Source organism: Lagenorhynchus albirostris, chromosome 13, assembly GCF_949774975.1.
Source record: "Lagenorhynchus albirostris chromosome 13, mLagAlb1.1, whole genome shotgun sequence".
NCBI lineage: Eukaryota > Metazoa > Chordata > Mammalia > Artiodactyla > Delphinidae > Lagenorhynchus > Lagenorhynchus albirostris.
The window spans coordinates 49,899,884-49,924,179 of NC_083107.1; the positions used below are offsets into that span (position 1 = coordinate 49,899,884).

General features: G+C 40.1%; 1 protein-coding gene across 3 annotated transcripts in view; it reads right to left on the reverse strand.

The window, feature by feature from the left end:
• The window catches only part of PPP1R21 (protein phosphatase 1 regulatory subunit 21), a 56,675-nt gene extending 33,474 nt beyond the window's left edge, over nt 1-23,201 (reverse strand). For 2 of the 3 annotated variants that reach the window (XM_060169388.1, XM_060169390.1), the window contains exons 1-11: nt 23,115-23,201; nt 14,643-14,711; nt 11,478-11,624; nt 9,016-9,117; nt 7,691-7,855; nt 7,062-7,120; nt 5,993-6,087; nt 3,796-3,848; nt 3,157-3,306; nt 569-670; nt 393-481 (exon numbers count right to left, since the gene is read on the reverse strand). In XM_060169388.1, coding sequence (XP_060025371.1) covers nt 393-481; nt 569-670; nt 3,157-3,306; nt 3,796-3,848; nt 5,993-6,087; nt 7,062-7,120; nt 7,691-7,855; nt 9,016-9,117; nt 11,478-11,624; nt 14,643-14,711; nt 23,115-23,171 — 1,088 coding nt within the window. In that variant the 5' untranslated portion in view covers nt 23,172-23,201. Of the gene's footprint in view, nt 1-392; nt 482-568; nt 671-3,156; nt 3,307-3,795; nt 3,849-5,992; nt 6,088-7,061; nt 7,121-7,690; nt 7,856-9,015; nt 9,118-11,477; nt 11,625-14,642; nt 14,712-18,976; nt 19,198-19,915; nt 20,350-23,114 lie in introns of those variants that run through there. The other variant, XM_060169389.1, reaches the window with a different exon arrangement.
• Nucleotides 23,202-24,296: the final 1,095 nt, after the last annotated feature.

Here is a 24,296-nt window from a genome sequence, read left to right on the forward strand (position 1 = left end):
AAATTGCAATGTAGAGGTTAACTATTATAACACCCACCTAGATGTTTATAGTAAAAGGATAAAAAATACCCCAAAATGAAATATTTCCTTCAATAAATGTGTCATTCACAATCATTAAAAATACTGGTTCATATTGCATTATGTGGTTATAGTAGTAATCTCAGTACAGAATACTGAAAAAACCCTAGCTGACAAACTACAATTCAATTTTCTTAAATATAAGTTTGTGTTGCTCAAACCATGACTTTCCTTTTTCACAAAAGTCCAAATTGGTTGTGGTGCAGAAAGGTCAGGCAGATCACAAGAAGCACATGTTATTACTTTAGTAACTCCAGCACAGCTCAGATGATACCTCGCAATTCCCCAAGCTCCCTGGCCCAGAGGGTAAGTACCTTTTTAACTGATAAGGAAGAATCTTCCTAAGAAAACATATGTAAGAGGTTAAATGCTCTGAAAAAGTTTTCAATTTCACAGTTGTCTCCTGGAAAAGAAAAAATTTCAAGGTTAATAGAGTCATTTGAAAAAGAAGAGCTCCCATTTCCAGAAGTAAAACATAGAAGAAAATTACCAGGACAGTCACAGTATCCTCAGTAATACTTTCAAATAAATGAAGCATTCCTTCCTCAAGAGGGCGGACATAGGATGCATTTTCATGAAGATACTGTGAGAACTAAATAGAAGGGAAAGAATTGTGAGTTAAATCACTGGAAAATAAAGAATAGCAAAACATTTGTAAATGGACTCGCTGAGTTTTAAACCTAAATTCTTTTGCAAACTTTTTTTGGGAAATCAGGCTTTTACACAGAGCTCCCCTCTAAAATCCTAGATATTATTCCCAAGTCCCCATTCCATTGCAAAATGAGGAACTAGAAGAGGGATGACATAATTAATGACCAGGCATGAAGCAAATGGGGAGGGGATACTATTTACAACACAGTACCAACAGGCCTTCTTCTCTAAACAACTGCTTCTTCATAGGGGTCCCAGTTAAAAAAAAAAAAAGGTTTGATAATCAAAACTGTATGACAGATTTTTGTGTTATATAACTCATTTAATTTAACTCATTTTTTAGAAGCAAAAGACTTTTAAGTACAGTTTCCTATTTTCACTGTATACAATGTTCAAGGTTAACAAATTCCAGGAATGTAATTATCATCAAAATGAGAATATAAAAACTTTTATAACTGTCATGGATACTGTAATATTTACAAAGGACTAATTCAGTATGAAGAATAGATTCAGAAAAAGATTCCCCAGGCATTTAGACAATTGAGAAGCAAGAAGTTAATTTTTCACTTGTGAAACATTTCAGTTTTCTAAATAGTGTATAATGGCTCAAATTTCTTTTTCTCCGTATAGAAATGTAAGGTCTCATTTTGCAGATAGGTGATTCAATTGGCCCTACTGCAAACTACACAGATATATGGCCCTGGGAAATTCAGTCTCTCTGGGCTTCGATCTTTAGAGCTGTAAATAAGTTGAACTCTAAGCTCAGGTATAAACGTCTACTTTATGATTCTATGAACAAATCTAAACGCTTTGGTCATCTTTTAACAAATGGTTTCTGAATCTTCAGTAATACAGACTTAATAGAAAATCACATAGGGCCTTTCAGAGGCCAAAGCACCAAGGGTAAAATATTGAGAAAAATAGGAATTCTGCAAAGTAATGAAATGTTTCTATTAAGATTAACGTATTTGATTCTCGCTGTGTGGGCATAATATGGCAACAAGCTAAAATAAAGTAATGGCGGGAATCCCCTAGTGGTCCAGTAGTTAAGACTCAGCACTTTCACTGCTGGGGTCCGGGTTCAATCCCTAGTTGAGGAACTAAGATCCCGCAAGCCAGACGGTGTGGCCAAAAAACCCCCAAAACCAACCAACCAAATAAATAAATAAATAAAATAAAAAGTAAATAAAATAAAATAATGGACAAAAAATCAGTGGAAAAAAATGTTTTTATATTATAGGAAGTATAAAAGAAAATATAACTACATTAAAATGCTGCAGTTCCATTTTCCTTACTGAGGTCATTTGAAAGCTTTTTCCCACGGTGATATTAAAGAGCATTTCAAAGGCCCAAAGTTTAATTTTTATGACCTTCAAAAGATTTGTAGAGTCAGATGAAAATTGATGAAAAGCAAGCATCTGCTGAGGGCTTCCTATGAGTACTGCAGCATGACGACAATGGTAAGAGCTAGCCTTTACTGAGTACTTACTATGCGCCAAGCACTGTTCTTAGCACTGTACATGTATTATCTCATTATCCTCAAACATACATACCTGTGGGGTAGGTACTTTATCCTCCATTTTCAAGATGCACAGAGAGGTTAAATAAACTGACCAAGGGGACATAGAAAGTGGCAGAACTGGGCTACCACCCCAGAAGTACGACTCCAGAATCTAAGCCTTTGCTATACTAACAGGATCTGTGGACATAAATACTATTCAAACCCTGGAAATACTGCGTGATGCACACACAGACACCAACAAAAAGCTGATGAGAAGAATCAGGTAAGTAGAGAGTGGCATGACTCACTTCAGACACCACAGTATGGGGCACTTAGAGTTCATCTATTACAAGCCCCCTAATTTCCTCCCTTCAAGATGGCCCCAATAATCCCCACCTCCTGCTATTCTTGGCTCTGAGTAACACCCACCCTCACACACTGTGTCAGGGCCAGTCTGTGTTACCAGTACAATATGGCAAAAGTGGTGGTATGTGACTACGTGCATACTCCCTATGGTCTCCTACTCCATGGTTTTGCTCATGTCTTTCCCTCTCCTGCGGTGAAAAAATACCCACCCCGCTTCACTCCTCCCATGCAAATCATGCTCATTTTTCAAAGTCCAGTTAAATCACCAAAGACCCTTTCCAGACACTACCACCGACAGCAATCTCCCCTCCTTGATGACCTCATATCACTTATTGCCCATACCACTCACTCACACTAAGGTCTTTAACAACTCCCTTACTATTTCATTTCTTAAGAATCCCCACGTTTGCCATATTTTACCTTAAGGGTAAAGACTACGATTTGTAGCTTTTCCCATGTCCTCCACAGTACTTGGCAGAGGCACACAAGCGGTCTGATAATTAGTAACAAGTCTCCACGTTTGTTCAGGGCAAACAAAAGGTATCCTGAGTTAAATGTACCTTCTGGTTCAATGGAGATATAGTGTCAATGGCAGAATCAACAGGAAAAATCTGAATCCTCTGTTCTGTATAGGTGTGAAAGTTCAGAAGACCCTTGACGAGATCTTGAACGAAAGCCAGGGCCTGCCCAGCGATATCCCGCATCTTCAGCTTTAAAATGAAAAGGATACAGTTAAAGTCAACTATCAAGTTATTACTCCCAAACAACTTTAATAAGTCTGCTTTTGGAGAAACATTTGAATTCTAGTATAATAATTCCTTAATTTAAATTCATTTGCTCCCACTTAGATTTTAATACTACCATCTAAGTAAATTACAATAGAAAGCCGCCAGCTTTGGTAAATATACCTCTCCACTTAACCTAGACTGTTTAAGTGCAAAACCTAAAAGAAAGGTATGACTTAAAAATCAGTGCATCCCACAATTCAGTTCTAATGTTATCGGACAAGAGACAGCAAAAATCTATATTATTTACAAATTCAAAAAACAGCGAGTTTCACAATTTTTAAGAATGTATGAGGAAAGAAAGTAAAAGTTAAACGCAATGGTTTGGTGCACTAAACAGAGGCCCAAACAACTAATTGGTGTTTCTGAAAAGTTTGACACACACATCACTGAAAATAAAAACTTCATCTTTACCTGATGTCTCCTATTGTGGACTGGAACGTTCAGAGCATTGTACTGACTATATTCTACAAAACAAAAATGGCTGTTCATTAAGTCATTTTACATTTACGAAAAAAGAGCTTAACTGAGAAATAATAAATGCTCACCCCATTTCCCAGCTTCTCTCCCGCTCAGCCCCTTCCCTTCCTGATCACTGCAGTGCACTCTGCACAGGCCTCTTTGTACTATGCACCCCTCATTCCCACCACTCCCAACAGGGGGGCTCATCCATCCCAGTTGGGTCAATCAGTTGGTGCATCAGTTTCTCTCCCCAGATCTAGGCTTTTATTCACAAATGTACACATCAGTAGGTAAAGAGATGCACACCAATCTGTTAGAATATTAAGCCACAACAAAGTTACCGTCAACATCTTTCCCATAAACCTGCTCCCCGTCTGCCTCTTTGATTTCTGTCAGCTGCACCACATCATTCCACCACACTGCCTCCTGTTGCTCCCTTGCCTCCCTGCATCTCCCTGACAACTCAGGCTCCAGCCCCCATCACAGCACACCAGGACTATCATCACAACAGCATCAGCCCCCTTCTCCCATTCCAGGGTAGTCTGCACTCTGTTGCCAGATGAACTTTGTGAGTGCACAAATTTCACCAAGACATTTCCAAAAGCTTCTGCAACAACCTACTGACTTGCAAATTAAGTCCCCCCAAGCCCTTTGCCCAGAACTTGAGGGTCCAGCCCCACCCTCCCTTTCAGAACTTACCCATCATTGGCCTCCACATCCCACCCACTCTGGCCTCCAGTCATACTTAACTAATTACTGCTGTCAGGCCCTGACAGCAACTTTATCCTACATAACCACACTCCATGCAATTCCCTGGCTCATTCTCCCTCACCTCTCTTACCAATAAAACCTACTTTTGCATCCTGGCCCAACTCAAAGCACACTTCTTCCAAAAGGCTTCCCCAAACAACCCCACCAGTAGTAATCATCCTTACTCTGAAACCCCAAGAGGTTCTTCATGGAATAGCTTAGCTTATATTTTAGATATTTCTCTACCTTATTTCTTCCCTACTGGACTATAAATTCCTTGAGGGTAGGTAGAGATTTTTGTCTTATACGTTTTTGCATATCCTGTGCTCCCCACCCATTTAGACTTTCAGTAAATAATCTCTAAATATTTCGGAACTAAAAGTAGTAACCTACTTGTGACATGGTAAGAACCTAAAATAGGGTGACAACTAGTACTGGAAAAGAAAGGATAAACCCAAAGAGACTCAGAAGGAAATGATTAGAACCTGATGACTAAGGAATAAGGGGAAAATGAAATGCCAAGGTTTTAAGCCTAGTGGATCAAAGTATGCTGGTGCTATTTCCATTAATGTAGAAAGCAGTAACAGGTGTTGTTTTCAGATGAATTTAGGTTTTTGATATAATAATGACATATGCTGATTTCAGTGTTAGAGCAAACTACTATTTTTCTTTGGTGTCTTTTCTTCCCTCTTTTTTTAGGTCTTCCCTAAGAAAAATTGAGAAGAAGTCAAAAATTAATTTCAATGATATAATTGTAAAAAAGGAAATGTGTACTAATTTAAATTTAAGTTTCCGGATCAAAACAATTGTTTTCTTTGTCTTCAAGGTTTAGATTTAATACCTGTCTAAAGGTTACAAATTTGGCATCTGTTATATATGTAAGTTGATTTTTCTTTTTTTAACTTCTTTTTGTTGCTCTTGGCTGTGTAAATTACCAGACCATTCCCAGGATGAGCAGGAAGCAGGGCTTACCCAAGTCAACTCCCTAACTATCTCTGGGGATTGTCCAAAGGGCAGGAGATACCAGGCTAAGAAGATTCACCTCCCACCCATCCTGCTACTCCTCTCCCACCTTGCCGCCCACCATGATCAAATTTTCTTGTACAAATATTCAGGTACTTTATGTGACGGTTGGTTTTCACCTTGGGATATGTTAAATACACGCAATTAAAAAATGTGGCTTTGGGCTTATAAGCCTAGCTTCAGAATAGTTATGTGACAAATTAAAATCTCCGTATGAAACATGAAGGCCAAAGCTGATCAAAAGGACAAAAAGAAAGCAACCCTCTGTTAGGCCAAAGAGATTTTCTGCCAAATCGATTACAAATTATTTTAATTAGTTGGCTATCATAAAGAGGTTCAGAGTTGCAAATAATGGAAAACTGTACATAATACCTACTTGTATCATTAAAAGGTACTTTTTCATTGATGATTGATAAGGATTCCTCTAATCTACTTGACAAATCTTCATGAAGATTCTTTAACTGTAACTGACTGAAAGAAAAAATACAAAACCACATTATCAATAGACAGTAGGTCATGATTTGCTTGTTACCTCAACAGCTGGTACCAGGCTTTCAGAGGATGGTACCTGACATCTGGGATACCCTTGGTAGTAGAGAGTTGTTAAAAAAAAAAAATGAAGATAAGAAAAATACTAAGCCTTGATTCTAAAGTTCCTGAGACTCCTGCTGAATGACTGGAAGTTTCAAAGAATTTATCACAGTCCCAATATCTTATACAATTTTAAGTTTATCTCCCCAAGCTCAAAATAATCTTAGAGCCATTTCAAACTCATAAATTTTCTCTTTACAACACATAAATATTTGTCCAAGTATTATGGTAAACGTTTTTAAAGTATTAAAGCGTTTTTTTTCTCTTGAGCTGAAAATCTGATCATTTTGGGTTTTGATTCAATTAAGACCATAGATACACCATGCATGTTCAATGCAACTAAACTGAAAAAATGCACTTGATTGATCTTATTAAAACCTAAAATATGTCATTTATCAAATAAATGTTGGTGCATGCTCTTACTACCTAGAGATAAGTAATATTTTAAAATCTAAATATCTCCAAATTATCAATAGATTGCATAACCTCATTTTATTTAAAATTATTTAAAATTAAAAGGTTGACACCATGATCATTAGTCAGTTTTCCTGACTAATGAGAAGGCCTTCTCTTTAGAGTAATCTAAAACAGAAAGGACCCAGTCCTCAGTACTGGAGCCCCAGAATGCCATCTGCCACAGTCCAAAACATCTGCAGGCTGAGGACTAATGCACAGGCCACTCTACAAAGAATTCATAAGGTCCCACAGATAACAAAACTGAAAAGGACCGTGGAGACGATCTACTCCTGTCTCATTGCAAATGTGAGAAAATGAAGACAGAGGAGCTACTACACCAAAACTCGGGTCTTCTGATTCTCACTTCAGGGCCCCTTGGAATTCACGTTTCCACATACCATTCTTCTGTCCGAAGTCGACATTCCTTGGCCTCCTTTTCTAGAGTCTGAGATTTTACCTGAATTTTAGAAGGAAAAAAAAGCACAGGGAACTCTACTCAATATTCTGTAATAAACCTATATGGGAAAAAAATCTGAAAAGAATGAATATATGTGTATGTGTAACTGAATCAGTTTTCTGTATACCTGAAACTAACACAACACTGTAAATCAACTACACTCCAATAAAATTTAAAAAAATAAAAAAATTTTAAAAATAAACTATGCCAAACTATATTGTTTGGCTTTCCGTTTTGAAATGCTACAGGTAGAGAAAAAATTTTTCTACCCTTTTTTTAATTTTCTGGTTTTCCCCTATAAATTTTATATAGCTATTTACTTGAAATTGTGTTCAATTTGCTAGAAATGTGGTGTGACAAATATAACTAACCAAAATTATATGCATATTGGTCTGTCAAAAAAATAAAAAGAAGAGCAGAGGGCTCAGGCCACAGATGTGAGCTCGCTGCGGAGACGCTGCAGGCAGCAGTCCTGCCTTGAATGGCTAACTTTTGTTCTGTAAAGCAGGTGGATGATTTCCAAAAGCCTGGACTATTTTTTCACATGCTCTCACCAACGGCGGGTCTTACCTCTAGTTTAGCCTTGTCGTTCTGCAGCTTCTCGATGGTTTCCATGTACTTCCGGGTCAGGCCATCGACCACAGCTTGGTGCTGGGCCGCTTCCATCTCCAGAGTGGCCAGCCGACTCCTTAGCTCTGCTTCCACGTGCTTGTGCTGCTCATCGGCTTCAAAAAACTGAAAAGAAAAGATCATGGCGTCTTCTCACAACATCCCAATATATACAAATGAAGAGAAAACAACTGCAGCGACTAATCATTGAGCAACTTCCATAAGGTTCCATATGCTCACTGTGCAAAACCACACAGGCATGAGCTCGGTGGAGCCTCACGGCAGGTCAGAGGTGGTGTACTTGTAATCCCTCCTTTACAGATGGGGAAACAGAAGCTTCAAGGGATGACCTAACTTGTCAAATGTCTCACAGTCACAGACTGACTCCAAAGCCTGTACCTCCTTCCTCCCAGGCTCATGGATTTCTATTTTAAACCATTTCTGGCAAACAGAAAACTCAACTGACCAGGGCATGACTTTTCTGTTAGGCTGACTTCTGCAATTAAATAATCAAAAATCAAACAGGTGTAACTCCTGAAGCAGGTAAGGCTCCTTTCCTTAATGAGAAGCCAGTAGTAATTAAGAATTATGAATACTTAACAGAAAATTCATGAAGTCAAAAGTTCATTTTGTAAACATTTTCAAAGACTGAGAATGCATATTTATTTTCCACTGTTTGACTATGCTCACCATTTCACACAAAAAATCAGGAGGCATAGTTGAATACACTACCCTATGACTCTTAAAATATGCTGAATGGTTTGGAGCAGACACTGATTACTCAACATTCCACAAATATTTGAGGGCCTGCCATGAGTGAGGCCCTGTCCTGAGGCTGGGCAGACAAAACCGACACGGTCTATACACTAATGAGACCTTACAGACTAACAGGGAAACAGATAAAAACCAACTAAGCTATCATAAATTAAAAAGCAAACACTACTTATTGATAAGCCCCCATCCAACCACCTCCTATATAAAATGAAGAGTGCCCAGTATACTTCTTTATTGTTAACTTACGAAGTTATTCTGCTGTACTCTGAACAAGTGTATATTCAAAGCACACATCCGTATTAAAACATGAATGAGATCTAAGAAATGAATGAATGACAGTGACGTATGTACCTAAGGACCACAGGAAACATTAAAACACCCACCCAAAACATTAAAACACCAAAACATTAAAACACCCACACAAAGCACTCTATCTTGCACTGGTTTTTCCACATTGCAGATCATACAACCCATTTTTAAATTCATATGGAAAAACAGAAAGATTTTCTCACTTGTATGTGCAACCGTTCATTCTCTTCTATCTTCTTTTGCAGGTCTTCATCAAAGACACTCTTCTGCTCTTGACTCAACTGAGAAGAAGATTCTCCACTTTTCTGATGGAAAGAATAAGTTATGTCCACATAACTTTCATCCTTTAGAGAAACATCCTAAGGTACACAGATTCTCTATCACCTTAGTAGCTTGTCTCTTCTACGTGTTCACCATTCTCAAACAATCCTGCAAAAGGTATACAGTCCATCATTTAACTTTTCCTATGTGACACAAGTTGGAACTGCAAATATTGCAATGAGCAGGAAAGCTTAAAAAAAGAGAGAAAATAACAGATAAGGCTCACTATTCTTTGCAGATGAATTCAGGAGTAGTTCTTTTGGAAGACAGAGCAGACCCAGAAAGCTAGCAATACAAATATGCTAATAAATATCATTTCAATTGATCTTTTGGTTTGGGAAATGACAGTTTTACCAATTCCATGAGTCTGAGTTGTTAAAACTCCTTTAAGAAATTAACAGCATTCACAAAAACACATTTATACAGAAGTTCACATAAATTTCTAATTTAAAAAACATAAGATAAAGCTATTATAAATAAACAGAAGGAAAAAGCTCAAAGATTATGAAAAATACTTGCCTTTTGCCTTTTTACCAATATTAACTTTTTCTACATAGAACAGCACTATTTAAGAGCCAATAATGAACATCTGTTTTCATGGAATACACACAGAAGTGAGACTATTCAAGGGGCAGCCTAACAATGAACTGTTCAGACATCAGTCACCACCCTCCTCTGCCTTTCTTGTGCTTCACTCCTCACTTAAAATGAAGTCATTTACTGATCCAATGTGAACCAGTGATTAGAAAGCCCTTTGAAAATGGAGCAGCTATGTAACAAACAGACAAACAAATAAACATTAAATGCAAACACAAGAGGTATGTGCACACAAGGAACACTGTTGAATGACATATTCTGGGTCCTTAGTGCTTCCAAATGTGGAAAGCTCTTATTAAAATTAATTCAGGGCTTCCCTGGTGGCGCAGTGGTTGAGAGTCCGCCTGCCGATGCAGGGGACACGGGTTCGTGCCCCGGTCCGGGAAGATCCCACATGCAGCGGAGCGGCTGGGCCCGTGAGCCATGGCCGCTGAGCCTGCGTGTCCGGAGCCTGTGCTCCGCAACTGGAGACACCACAACAGTGAGAGGCTTGCGTACCGCAAAAATAAATAAATAAATAAATAAAATTAAAAAAAAAAATTAATTCAGAAGTAATTATACCCAAATCTCTGCTAAAACAGCCCTGGGAGAGGATCTCACTAACCTGGGGAGCATGTTTGAAATACAGATGGCTATTCCCTCCCCAAGGGTCTTTCAGAATTTCCAGAGCATGTGTATTTTGACAGTTTCCCAAGTGATTCTAATACATAGCTGTTTTGCCCTCTCTCTTCCCCATTTATTTGAAAATTACCACTCTAGAGAATTCTTCCATGTAGGGGAAATGCATATGGAAATGTACTAACACATAATTATGTCAACTGCCCATCATATGGCAAATACAGTCCTGGGTACTTTTACATGATCCCATTTAATCCTGACAACAAACCTGAGAGTATCTTTCCCACAACTGAGGTTGCAAGGCTAAAAAATTTGCCTAAAGTCATAGAACTATAAATGGCAGACAAAGAATTCAAGCCTGGGCTCAACTCCAAAGCCAGCACTCTTCCCTCCACACCACGCTGCTTCAGAGTTACTGCGGGCCTTCTTCCCTCCAACCATTCTATTATTATTGCCTCAATCCACACATTTGCGGGGTGCTGTTCTACAAACATGCAAGACTTTTAAAGACTCAATCACTAGCTCCTGCCCTTAAAAAAGAAGCAACTTCTAAATCACAGAATGATCAAAAGTACTGGATCATCCATCTTAGAGTAATCAGAATCTCACCTCACAACATAAAACCAGAAGGGAAAAAATCATAATTACATCTCAGGACAATAATACCAAATTGAACTCCTAAGAATAAACACCCGAAGAAAATACATCTGCAACAAACTTACAAGCCTAATGTATGAGTACTTCAACTGCTACTTTCACAGACAGCAGCTACACTTTGACAATGTTTCTCATTCTATCTGCCCTACCTTGGGTTAATGGCAACTCAGTATAACTAAAAAATATCCATAATTTTGACCAATATGAGATACTCCCTTCACTTTTCTCAGTCACTAAATCAACTATGTGCATGTTGGCTCCTAATAAATTCTTGAAAACTCACTTCCATGTGAAAATGCCTCTAATACTGGTATATATTAATAATAAATGTCTGCTTTCTTAACCCAATATCCAGGTGTAATAATGGAACTTTAGAGTATTTGGAGGTGAGGTCTTCTGTTAAAACCAGGATGGCCTGGAGATGTCTGTACCTAATGACAAGGTCACACTAACTTGCTTTTACTTGACCTACCTTGTTTTTCTTGCCTCGGGGTTCACTTAGAGCCAGCTCATCTTGAAGTAGCTCTACTCTCTTGGCAAGCTGCAGATTTCGGAATGTCAAACTATCCATTTCCTGCTGTAGTTTTCTCAGTGATTGATCCTTCATTTTCAGTTGTTCCTACATCAAAGTGAAAAGAGACCATTCCTTGTAATTTAGCCTTAACATTTAAAAATAATGGAAAAAAAATATTTTTTCTTTCATCAAAATATAATCAAAACCTCTTGCTTTAAGGAATTCAAGTTGTATGTTTATCATTACAGTTCCTATGTTTTTAGGTCTGTTTTGTAGCAAAATCATTTTCTGGCCAAACCAAGCGTACTTAAAAATAAAACTAAAGGAGTATATATACTGAAGTAACAGTCATCGACTTAGAGTAAAATATCCACAACTATGTGTTGTTATGTAATGTTCTTATACTTGTGTCTGGCAGTGAGGAGACGCAAAGTCTGAGGCTACAATTTTATAAACTTGAAAGTTTAAAGAGAACCTCAGACTCCTGATGATGCCCTTTAGTAAGCAAGAATGGAAGAAATATATTTGTATTCACTATTTCCTATAAATCCTCCTTGAATTTAAGTCAGTCGAAATGAAGTCTTTTTAATACACTTTAAATTATTCTGATTTGTCAAAGATAAAAATCAATATTATCCTACCACAAGAATAGTTTCAGATGTCTTAAAATGAAAATAGCAACAAAATCTAAACAACACATCTTCTATTGACCATTCTGTACTGTTTATACCATGGTAAGGGTAAGAAAATGGGAAACAAGAGAAATATTTAGTTTCACTCTATTTTTTTTTTTTGAGGTATGCGGGCCTCTCACTGCTGTGGCCTCTCCCATCGTGGAGCACAGGCTCCGGACGCGCAGGCTCAGCGGCCATGGCTCATGGGCCCAGCCGCTCCGCGGCACGTGGGATCTTCCCGGACCGGGGCACGAACCCGTGTCCCCTGCATCGGCAGGTGGACTCTCAACCACTGCACCACCAGGGAAAGCCCTCACTCTATTTTTTTAAAAAAATATTATTCTGGGGCTTCCCTGGCGGTCCAGTGGTTAAGACTCTGTGCTTCCAATGCAGGGGGCATGGGTTCGATCCCTGGTTGGGGAATTAAGATCCCATATGCCACGTGGCGTGGCAAAAAAAAAAAAAAATTATTCTAACTATATTTTCCTTACAACGTTCTGACAACTTTGTGTTCACTGGTAATCAAACACAGATGGCCATATGCTACCATATATTGAAAGATCTGTGCTTTTATTACTTTCATTGAAAAACCACTATAAAGCTAAGAGGTCAAGTTTTAATGAATAGGGGATTTAAGGATATTGAAACAGCAACCTAAAAACCAGAGGCTGGTGTCTGCAATCTATTGACATTATTTGCATGTTGAGGGCACAGCTAGAGGGATAGAATATGTGTTCATTAAAGAGAAAAACATTTTCCTTTTCTGTTGTTTGTTTAGTAAGTCCTTAATTTTTACTTGAAGTTCAATGGTAAACTTAGGCTCAGCCCATGTCCAAATTACTATATATTTCAAATTATAGAAATTCTAATCAATGAATGCTTACTGTATCTAACAACTCATTGAAGAGACAAACCCAATATAATCAAATGCCTACTCTAACAGAGACATCCTAACATTCCCATTGAGCAAACTGGCAAACTGTCATTCTCACTATAATTTTAATGACCACTGTGATGAATAGTAAAACATAAAGTAATTTCTTTACATCCTTATAATTAGTTAATCACTAGTTGACTAATGTTCCAATTCCATTAACCAATCAGTAATTTCAGAAGACATCCATCCCAATCTCTCTGTAAACCCTAGTTTCTGCAATGAGGACGATAATAGTGGCGTCTGCCCTCACAGAGCTGTTGTGAAAACTGAGATAATGGATGTAATGTGTTAGCGTACTGCCTGACACACAGTGGGTGCTCAATAAATAGAGCCTGCTATTGCCACCACGGCCACTATCACAGGGTTAATTGAACATAACCAGCAACAAGAGGGTATCAAACACCAGAGTGGGCTACTAAGACGAGCTAGGAAATACCTTCCCCAGTAATAGGTTTTAAACATCATGAGGAGAGATAATAATCATTTCTTCAATGATTTAGGCAAAATAATAACTTGGCTAACATATCCTGACTTTAAAGCTTATTTTTAATCGTCTCAGCTTGGGCGCAGAGAGCTTTGGGAGTATGGGTAAGTTGCTCTGAACTATCTCAGCCCTGAGTCTGTGGAACAGCACCTGAGGAGGGAGCGCCCTCAAGACACAGATTTCTCTAGTGGAGGATCCAACACCAGCCACGTGAAAGGACGTATCTCTGGGTCTTGGAGACCTGAGTGGAAATTCTCAGGATATGTCACTGGTTGGGGCCTACTCCAGAAAGAGAGAAGAGTAAAGGGAATCTTAAGCCCTTTTCTCTAAAGAGGAAGCAAGGGAGAGAGCGAAAGAATGAAGTAGGCAGTATTAACTGAAGCTTGGCCAAGAAGGACTCCATATCCTCAAATTAATTTTTCCAATTAAAAATATCACTAAGCAGTACTTATTATATGCCTACTAAAATGAGGTAGAAACATATTCCTGCAACTCCCACCATATTTCTCCTCTCAGTTAAAGGTGCTGATGGTAAGATGTATCACTCAAACAGTCCTCATTAACACAGGTTATTACTATTAAACAGCTTGACCTCAAAGCAAGATTGATGGACTAAATGATTCACACTTTCAAATCCATTTAGTAGGGGACAACCATCGGCTGAATGCTTGGGATATAAACATGAATATGACACAGACCCACAGAGTGCTATCAGATGAAGCCAGATAAGAAGCCCCATTAATCCTGATGAATTTAGCTATGAGAGAAGCAAGGTATGAGAGAAATGCATTACACACAGTCCAATAATACATTTTTGTAATTTCTAGTTAAGGAAGTCAAAGCACATCACATTCATACCTAAGCAAGTAGGAAAGTTAAACACAAAAAAACTCTATTACCCTCCCCTATTCCTAGTGAGTCACTGTCAGAGTTGGGAATTTAACCCAGAAAACTGAGCTGAATTCCCTGCTGTGAGCTTCACCAAACACTAACCTAACCCTCACAACAAAAAATACCCTGTAGCCTACCTTTAAAGCAGCAGAATTTGCTTGTTCATCCACGACACCTTTTTTCAAGACCTGATTCTGAGCCCGAAGCTGAAAACAGAGGAGGTAATAATTAATTTTTAATATAAAGCAATCACTTATAGCAAGGAAATCACTTACCATAACTTTACAGGAATCAGTACGCTGAGTAACTATCTGCTCACATATATATGAGAACAAGAATATTAGCCCGGAAGAGAATAGTAGAGATCATCAGTCTGTCATTTTACAAATAAGGACACAGAGGCTGAGCTGCCCAATGACATAAAACTAATCAATGCAAAACTGAGACTAAAATCCAGGTCTCTCGACTTCCCATACATGGTTCTTTCTAGGAAACCAATCACCTCCCTAAATAAAAACTAATACAATAGATAATAGGGTACTGAGTATGTCATTTTCCTTGAAACTCTGACACACCATTCATCTGTAAAATACATACAACTGGACTGATTATGGAATAAGAATTCAACAGAAAATCAAAATATAGGGCGTCAACATACCCAGCAGTACACTGTGCCTAATATTAGTCATGCAAATATCATCGCCCGCAATAGCCTCAGGAATGGAGGACTTTTAATCAGGCATCAGTGGAAGCAGTGTACAAAAGCAACTAAGAAGCAAGCTCAATTTAGAAATTGATAATAATAGCAGCTAGCATTTGAATGCTCCGTTACATACCAGGCACTGTCCTAAATACTTTACATACACTACCTCATTAATCCTCACAACCCTATGAAATAGGTGCTATAATTATCGCCATTTTACAGATGAAACCAAGGTACAGAGAAGTTCAGTGGCAATGCTGAGATTCAGACAGCAGCAGTTTTGACTCCAGGCATAATGTCATTAGACAATATTGGCTACTATTTTATAAAGCTACATATAAATGAGAAAAGTAGTGGGCTGGAGAGGTGACAGAAGCCTTTGAAGGGGTAGGACTTGGGCTTCTTCCACAGTTTTTTTTTTTTTAATTGAGGTCTAACTTTATTTTAAATAAAATATACAAAACAGAAATTATACAGCTTGATGAATTTCTACTTAGGTATACATCTGTATCACCACCACCAGCAGGGTTTTGAAAGATAAACCTTCTGTAGTTATCAGCAAGCACAACACAGAGCATGTGAGTATAAATATACCAGCCCAGTGTAGCTGAAGCAAAAGGGTTACAGACTAATTTTCTGAGGACTCAGTACAGAGACCATGATAGACCAGGTTCTTCTCTGAGAAACTAAATGAATGGGAGAATTTTATCTATGAGCTTAAAAAAAAATCTACTTCTAGTTCTGCACAGCTCACATCTGTCTCCTGAGAACAGAAATGACTTTTTTCTATGCCAGAAGAGTAGGAATATTTGAATATTTATGAATTATCTATGATTGTTTTTGTGTGACAATGACATTAGAGATGAGTAGATGCAACAGAAACCATATGGCCCCAAGCCTAAAATATTTGCTATTAGGCTCTTTACACTCTGCTCTAGAAGTTCAGAAGAGAGAAATAAATCCCACTTTAATGTTGACTTCCATTGTGTAGTATTTTACCTTTTAAGCAATATCAACATATTCTTGGATAATGTGCTACCTAGGTAAGAGAATTCAAGAAATACTTTCAAATCCATATAGCCAAAGGACAGCGATACTACTTCAGTCTTTAGGTTTCATTTCATATCCCTGTTCTAACTTTGCTCTCTGATCTTCTTTGTGTGGTATTTAGAAGGTCCTAATGACTGCCTCAAGGACTAGGGATGAAGCTTGAAATCTGCTGAACTGACAATTTTCTGTAGGACCAGAACTACATCAGTTTTCAAACAAATAAAAAAACCTCACCTTTAATTTTTAAGGCACACTTATAAGCTACATAAAGCAAACTGAACAGTCTATTGTGTCATAAAAGCAAAATTAAAGTTTTCAAATTACTGCTGTTTGGAACTTAATCTGATTATAATGAAAAATGATTTCGATTTTCCTTTGGAAAATATTGTTTGCTAAATTGGTAACAATTCAAACACAGTTTCAATGGAAACATTCAACAGAAAATGCAGCTTTTAGAAGTATTTATCGAAAATCCCTTTCTATTGTTTGGTAGGTAGAAAAGGATAAGCTTGGCCTACTCCACTGCCTTGTTACCTGCACTTGGCATTTGGCGTCTTCCTGCATTTCAGCATCACTACTGCCACATCTCTGCATTACTGACCAACATCTTGTCAAATGCGGATACTGCTGTGACCAGTCTGGTCTTTTAGAATCTTATCTTTCTCCTCACCAGCATTCACCACAGTGGGAGGCAAATGCAGTGTTTGTTTCAGAAAGTTACCAATGGTCACTAATGCCTCTAGGAGACTAGTGTGGAGACTCCAGTGGATGTGGATGTAACTGAGAAACAAATGCCTGAAGTCTCCACTAGGACAGAAAAATTCTCCAGAAGGACAGAAAAATTCTCCAGAAGGTGACATAGCCTATTTCTAGTAGCTGTGCCATGTACTTTTGTTCCATTCAGTAGAGAAATGGTCCTCTGAATCCCAACTCAGAAACCCTTAGTCCTTTTCAAACCTCATTTTTCATTGTGTTGTAATCTTTTGATTAGCTTTACCTTTACTCTGAAAACACAGCCTTTTCTCATTTTTACCAACCAAACTCCAACTGTTCTTCTAGAGCCTACTTCCTACTCTGGTCCTACTTCTTCCATAAATTTTCCCTAACCATTCTCTATAGTGCCCCTATGGTCCACAGTGACCTTGCCCTCAGTTCCCTGGGCACTTGCTAGTAACAAGACATCTCTTATTTAAACTGTTCAGTTTTAATTTTACTTTTTAAAGCAGTACATTTTATGTTTACTAATTTATGTATGATTTCTATACTCAAGTCCCATCTGCCAATTAAACTGTCCTTCACAATAGAGACTACAGTATACTTCCTTGTATCTCCTGCGTACAATGAAAGATCAATGCTATGGATAGAGAAGGCACTCAATAAATTTTTAGTTAATTAATCAAATTAAGTGCTGTAAATAAAAGGTGTTTAAATGCAACACATTAAACAACTATAAGAGATAGCTAGAATCTTCTGTGTTAGAATCACTCTTACATAACTGTTTCCATACAGTGGACATTCTGACATTTATACACATTTTATGACCCTATAAAACGAATCTTTAGATGTATAGCTTTTCTCCATTACAAAGTAATGTATGCAACAGATAACCTGAAGCCCATCCCTAAGCCTCACCAAAACCCTGATTTCAGCACACCTGAGTCATCTGCAAACCACAGCTTCAGTATCTCTGGCCTGGACGATCCTTAAAAACACTCCCAGTTCTAACATTTTAGGTATTCTACAGTGCTGGAATACCACTTAGTCTTTCTCTCTGCCTACTAACTTGCTCCTCACTGTGGAAAAGGATAAAGTAACTGAAGGCTACATACTATGTACTAATGGCTGGGGTCATTTTGTCACTGAGTTGGGAAGAAAACCTTTTTTCAGAGCTGCCCTCAAACAAGACCCTTTCTCTAGCTCCTGCTCTCATGCGAGGAAATTCATTAGGATGAAACCCCCACTCCCAATCCTGTAATCTAGCTGCCTCACCAGGGACTGGTTGGAAATTCAGCTGAATTGAAGACGGAGAGTAGGACACCCCTTGTCTTTCTAAAGCCTTGCTATTCAAAGTATGGTCTGCAGACAGCTGCAGCAGCATCACCTAGGAGCAGAATCTCAGGCCCCACCCCAGACCTACTGAGAAAGGATCTGCAGTTTAACAGGTCTTCAGGTGAGTCACATAGACACTTACATTTGTGATGATCTAGGGGCTAAGCTAGCACAGCTCAACAGGGTAGCCATATCCACATGTGCCTATTTAAACTTAAATTACGTAAATAAAATCCAAAATTCATTTCCTCAGCTCAGCTAGCCACATCTCAAGTACTCAATAGCCCCACATGCTAGTGGTCACCCTACTGGACAGCAAATATGCAGAACGTTCTCATTCTCCTGAAAGTTCCATTGGATAGCACTGAACACAGACCGTTTTCCAATCCACCTTTAGTGGTGAACCCTACACATCAGGGAAGAAAAAAGCTGATACTCCATTTTAATCCAATCCAGCCCCAGAGCCTTTCTCTTACAAGAGAGGGCGATCAGTCAGGTTCAGCCAAGCCCTGCTATCTGGAAAGCAAACACACCAAATCGAGACTGATCCTTTCCCAAAATGAGCATCTCTAAGAGTATAAGCCTAAAAAGTTTCAAAAGGCAATCTCCTTTGTAATTAAAGAAGCATCAATTGCAAAGTCAACTGTTAGAGAAATAATGGATGTTTACCTTTCCCATTGGCTTTTTTTTTTTGCCAGTATCACGTTGTTTTGATTACTGTAGGGTTTTTTTTTTTTTTACTATTTATTTATTTACTTGGCTGTGCCAGGTCTTAGTTGTGGCACATGGGATCTTCGTTGCCGCGTGCAGGATCTTCCTTGCGGCACTCGGGATCTTTAGTTGCAGCATGTGGGATCTAGTTCCCTGGCCAGGGATCGAACCCGGGCCACCTGCATTGGGAGGGTGGAGTCTTACTCACTGGACCATCAGGGAAGTCCCCCCATTGGCTTTTAATGCCTTGAAAAGAGCTTTAAAAAGATCATCTGAGCAAAAGCTACTATACTGATACCATTTCCTGAGCAATGATTCTGGTATGCATCCAAACGACTGGAGAGGTTTGTTACAACACAGACTGCTGGGTCTGACCACCAGTTTCAGATTCAGTAAGTCCTGGGTAGACCTAAGAATTTGTATTTCTAACCCATTCCCAGCCACTGATGACGCTGATCCAGGGTCTACACTTTGAGAACCCAGAGTAACACAAACACTGGAAAGATCAGAACTTCAAACTTGCCTACACGTTAACATGGTGCCAGGCAAGAGTGCAGAAGCCCATTCAGAGAAAGCAGGCTGAATCAAATGAGCCAGGACTGCATGCTCTCAGCCTCATCTCCAGAATGAGATATACCAGAGCATCAGAAGCAGAGCAGGCCGTGGAAGAAACACCAAGTAAGAAATAGTCTTTGAAAAATGAGGGCTTGATTAACTTTCCCTCACGTCTCAAAGGGGCAGCCTCTGTCTTTTACCTATTAACTTCATAAATCTCTGAAAACCAGCTTCTACATACCATTCGCCTCCCCCAAACTCTGTTAAACCAGAAATGTTTAAAGCCTCCAGTGATCGCCTAATTGCCCAAACCAGAGGGTCTTAATCTCCACTTTTACTGACCTTTCCATAGCACTGTTTCAGCAACCTGTCCACCTCAGAAATTCTCACCTGCTTCGGCCTCCATGGTTCATCTTTTATCTAACGACACTCTCAGTCTCTTTAATGGGAGCTCCTCATACTGCTTTTTTCCTTCTCAGGGGGAAAAAAGATGATGATAGAAGTTACAAAGGAAGAAATGGGCCCCTTCCCGGAACACAGGCCAAGATCTGCATTAAATAAGAATGAGAAGATTCTGCAAATGTCCTTGGTTTAGGGATCATGCTTGCTGCTCTCTTGATTTGCAGGCCTCCTTCTACATACTAAAAGGAAATCTTTTTTCTTTGTATCCTAAATAAGGAAAAAGAAAGATGTAACTGGATTTCAACATCAGCCCACAATTTCTGCACCGGGGAGGCTATCAAAAAGGTAGAATACCCCCTTCCATAGGCACAGGGCTGAAGGTATCGATAGCATAGATCTTATCTAGAAATTGCTTGGCACTAGAACTGACAGGCAATAAAAAGCACATGAAATCTTTTGACCAATCTGTGTTCTCACATTCTGAAATTTCCATCACACTGCAATTAAAAGGATGAAAAATGTTCTGGCCCAATATGGGAGATAACCTGAAGTCTGGCAGACCTCCTATAGTCTCCTCAGCATTTCCTCCTACTGTCACATCCTTCCCACAGGTGTTCCCCAAAGAATCTACCTAAAGTGATTAACTCTCAAAGTTTAACTATTGTCTTTATAGGAACTATTGTCTTTATGGGAATTATTACAAAAGCTTTGGCCTTTGTCCTGACTTTCAGCCAGTCCCTCTCCACTAGAAATTTTCAGCAATTACCCCAACATCATCTCAAGCTACTATGTGAATAAGATAGCTTCAATGTACCTTCCAACCATAAATACTATGATTGCACCTAAACTTCGCTCCAAACTGGCTCACCTTTCTGCCCACCTTCCTCTGCCAGTGGCAGTGGTGTTCCCTCAGAGCAGTCCATGGGTCACCTTCAGGGTCAACTCTCAGTCTTCCCTCACTCATCACGTCCCACAGAATGAATGAGACACAAGGATGACTACCTCGACACCTTTATATCCTTCATAAGGTTGCTGCTATGTGTAAAGCAGGCACACAAAAAAGAGGTAAACTAAACCATATTTTTTAACCATAATTCCTAAATCTAAGCCCCCCTCTCCATCTCAACAGCCACAAAACTTTATTTAATCCTACGTTACACTCCGCAAATTATTCAAAGAGCCTATAGTCTGGTCTTCTTTTCACCAATCTTTCCCCATTTCAGTCCATCCTCCACACAGCTACCAGTTTTCTTTCCAAAAGCAATGTCACTCTCCTGTTCGAAAACCTTTAACGTCTCTCCATTACTCAAAGTTCAAACTTTTTGACAACCACAACCCTTCATGATCGGGTCCAAATTATCCCTCCAACCATATTTCACCACTCTCTGTCGTGTATCTGAACATGCCTTCATGTCAGCAAACAGAGACTGTCTCCTTTGCCTGGAGTACTACCATCCATCCCTTCCTCCCTATTCCCTACTCCCCAATCTAAGTAACTTCTACCCTTACCCGCCATTTCTTCTGTGCTCCCACTGAGCTAACACTTGTCATCCTGTATCGTAATTATGTACAACAGTTGAACATTCTATTAAAGGGTTCTCCTTAAGGTGGAACTCTGCCTCACTCAACAGGGCCCGGCAAATTGTTCACAGGTGGCACTAATTGTCTGCTGAACAAAAGAGCTTACAAATCCAAAATAATAAAATCTTTCAAAGTTTTTATTACTTCTGGGAGGCTATACAATTATTTCAGCAATGCAACCACTGTGCAAAATATTTCTGGAAACTCTTCTGCCATTTGGAATTGCCTTGTGAGCTTGTTTACTCTCCAGAAGAGAAAATCAGTCCCCTTACTTTATACTCATGAAACATTTTCACCCAAAAATAGTAGAGCCAAGTTTGAGTACTGTCATCCTCCACCCACCACACTTCATCACATGGATTTGTTCCAAATAAGTTCTGGCCCTTTCAAACAAAAAATATTCCTTCAAAGGATAAAAACTTGCCATCACTAACATCATGCCACAGGCCCTTAAGGCAAATTCAAATGGAAACACAAGAAGTTTTGCCAATGGTAGCACCCATGGAATAAGTGTAGCATCCCAAAAGGCTCCCATTTGACCGTCAAAAGACTTACGTGTGTATGTTTAGGCACAGGTTTTATTTTTCAAAGAATATTTCATTTTGCCCTGCTGCATATTTGTTACATGAAATTTTAAAATGTGTCTCAGTTTCTCCAAATTGTAAAAAAGGGACTAAGTCTTCCAGTTGCTCCCATGAATACCAAGATCATTGAAAACGAAGTTTAATGACTAATGAATCAATTTCCAAAACTGTAAGATTCTGCTTTCAGTACTTCATTAGAATATTCTTGAGGCAGAACCACCCTACCCATTAAAGCAGCACCACCCTTCTCCGAGAAAAGGGTTCCATCGTTTAAAATACTGATGCCATAAATACAACAAAGGGACAGGTCCCTACTTTGCTTAATTCAACATGTATTGAGCACCTGCTGGGTGCTCTTCCCCAGTCCAGGTGATCCAAGAAACAGAGAGATAAAAGGACACAGCCCTAGCACTCAAGCTTTCAAACTCATTTTCAGACAACATCTTGCCAAAGCACTGAACCCATTCATAACCACCCATCTCTGGTGAAGCAGTTTACACGCATGACTCTATTTACACTCCTGACTTGACTGGGGGCAGATAAATCTCTTTATCCTCATATCATCCCTGTGGGAAAGGAGAAAACTTGATCCTTCCCATTGCTGGGCTGGGAAAATTGAGGAAGCAGCCGTAGAGGGATGGTCCTCACCTTTCCCCGTCCCCTCCCGACCAGCACCAGAGGCGGAAACCAGGATTTCTGACATCCCAGTCCAAGCCCGCTAGTTCAGTGAGAAGGAAGAGTCAAACTCCTGCTCCTTCCCGCAGAAACGCACACGGACCCAGACACCGCCCGGCCCCATCTCCTGAGAGCTGCAGGTGAAGGCACGGTAATGGTGGACAGAAGAGGCGGAGGAGAGAGAAGGGGCGCGCTCACGTTCCCCCCTCCGCCGTCCCCCTGTGTCCCGACAAGTCGCTGCCAAGGCAACCCGAGGCCGCAGGGCCGGGGACCCCCTACTCCCCGCATACGACGGGTACCTTCGAATACTCCTGAGCCAGCTTCTGGTATTTCCCCTGCAACTCTGCCGAGGCCATGGCCTCCCCCGCCCCGTCCAGGCCAGGATGCCCAGGCCGCTCAGCCCCGCCCCCTCGCCCCCAACCCCAGACACGCTGCCTGGTACGGTTCCGCCAGAGCCTGCCCGCTCTGCCACCACCGCCGCACCTCCTCCTCCACTTCCGGGTTCGCCCGGTGAGAGGAAGGCGGAGTGGGGCCGGGGGCGGAGCGACCACCGGGGGCGGGGCAACGTCTTGACATCACGGCCCCCACCCTTCCGCGCCCGAGCACGTGCGCGCGCAGGCTCCCCGGCGCTCCTGGGCTCTGCCTCTGGAACTGGGGGGCGCCATCTTGACGCATGGTTCAAGATGGCGGCCTAGAACAGGGAAGGAGAGAATGAAAAGGGGAAGAGAATGAGAGCCCACAGAATGGGCGGGGGACGGTGGAGAGGGGCGGTGGTTGTGAAGAACCGAGGACCGGAAGAAGAAACATTCTAAGCGCATCAAGAATTCTGGCCGGACACACCGCCCTCCCCCGCTGGTTCCCATGGCAACCGTCTGGCGTTTGATGGTTACGTCTTTCAGAAGGTGCACTGAGAGAAAGACCTCTATATTCCGCTACCTCGTTTTCCGGATATGGTAGCCCCGGGCATGCACTGCATTGTAAACTCTCAGACCTCCCCCAAATTTATAACGCTCGCTGCTGCCACCCTCCCCTGCTCCAGACCAGACAAACCTCCATTGTCTTATATTTTGACACTGAGATGTCTTTGTGTCCATTCTCTACCCACTCCATTCGCCCACCCCTGCCACCATACGGGGACTACATCAGAGCCTTTTCTCAGTGGACTGGGAAACAAACCTTTAGGAAATTTCAGGGAATAACCCCTGCGGCGCAGGCAGAGAGAGTGGACGTTAAGGACAAATAACCGGACGATTGAAGCAAAAAATAGTCTGCCTGAAACATTTTAATATGTTTTGAGGACGTATTATATGTTAGCTATTCTAAGCATTGCATTTATTGCAACATTGAAATGTTCATAGAGGAATGAATAAATAAATTCAGAATATATGTTTGCCATAAATTACAACACAGCAGTTTAAAACTCATAACCTAGAGCTGTATATATCTGCATATATCTGTATATATCAACATGACAAAACACT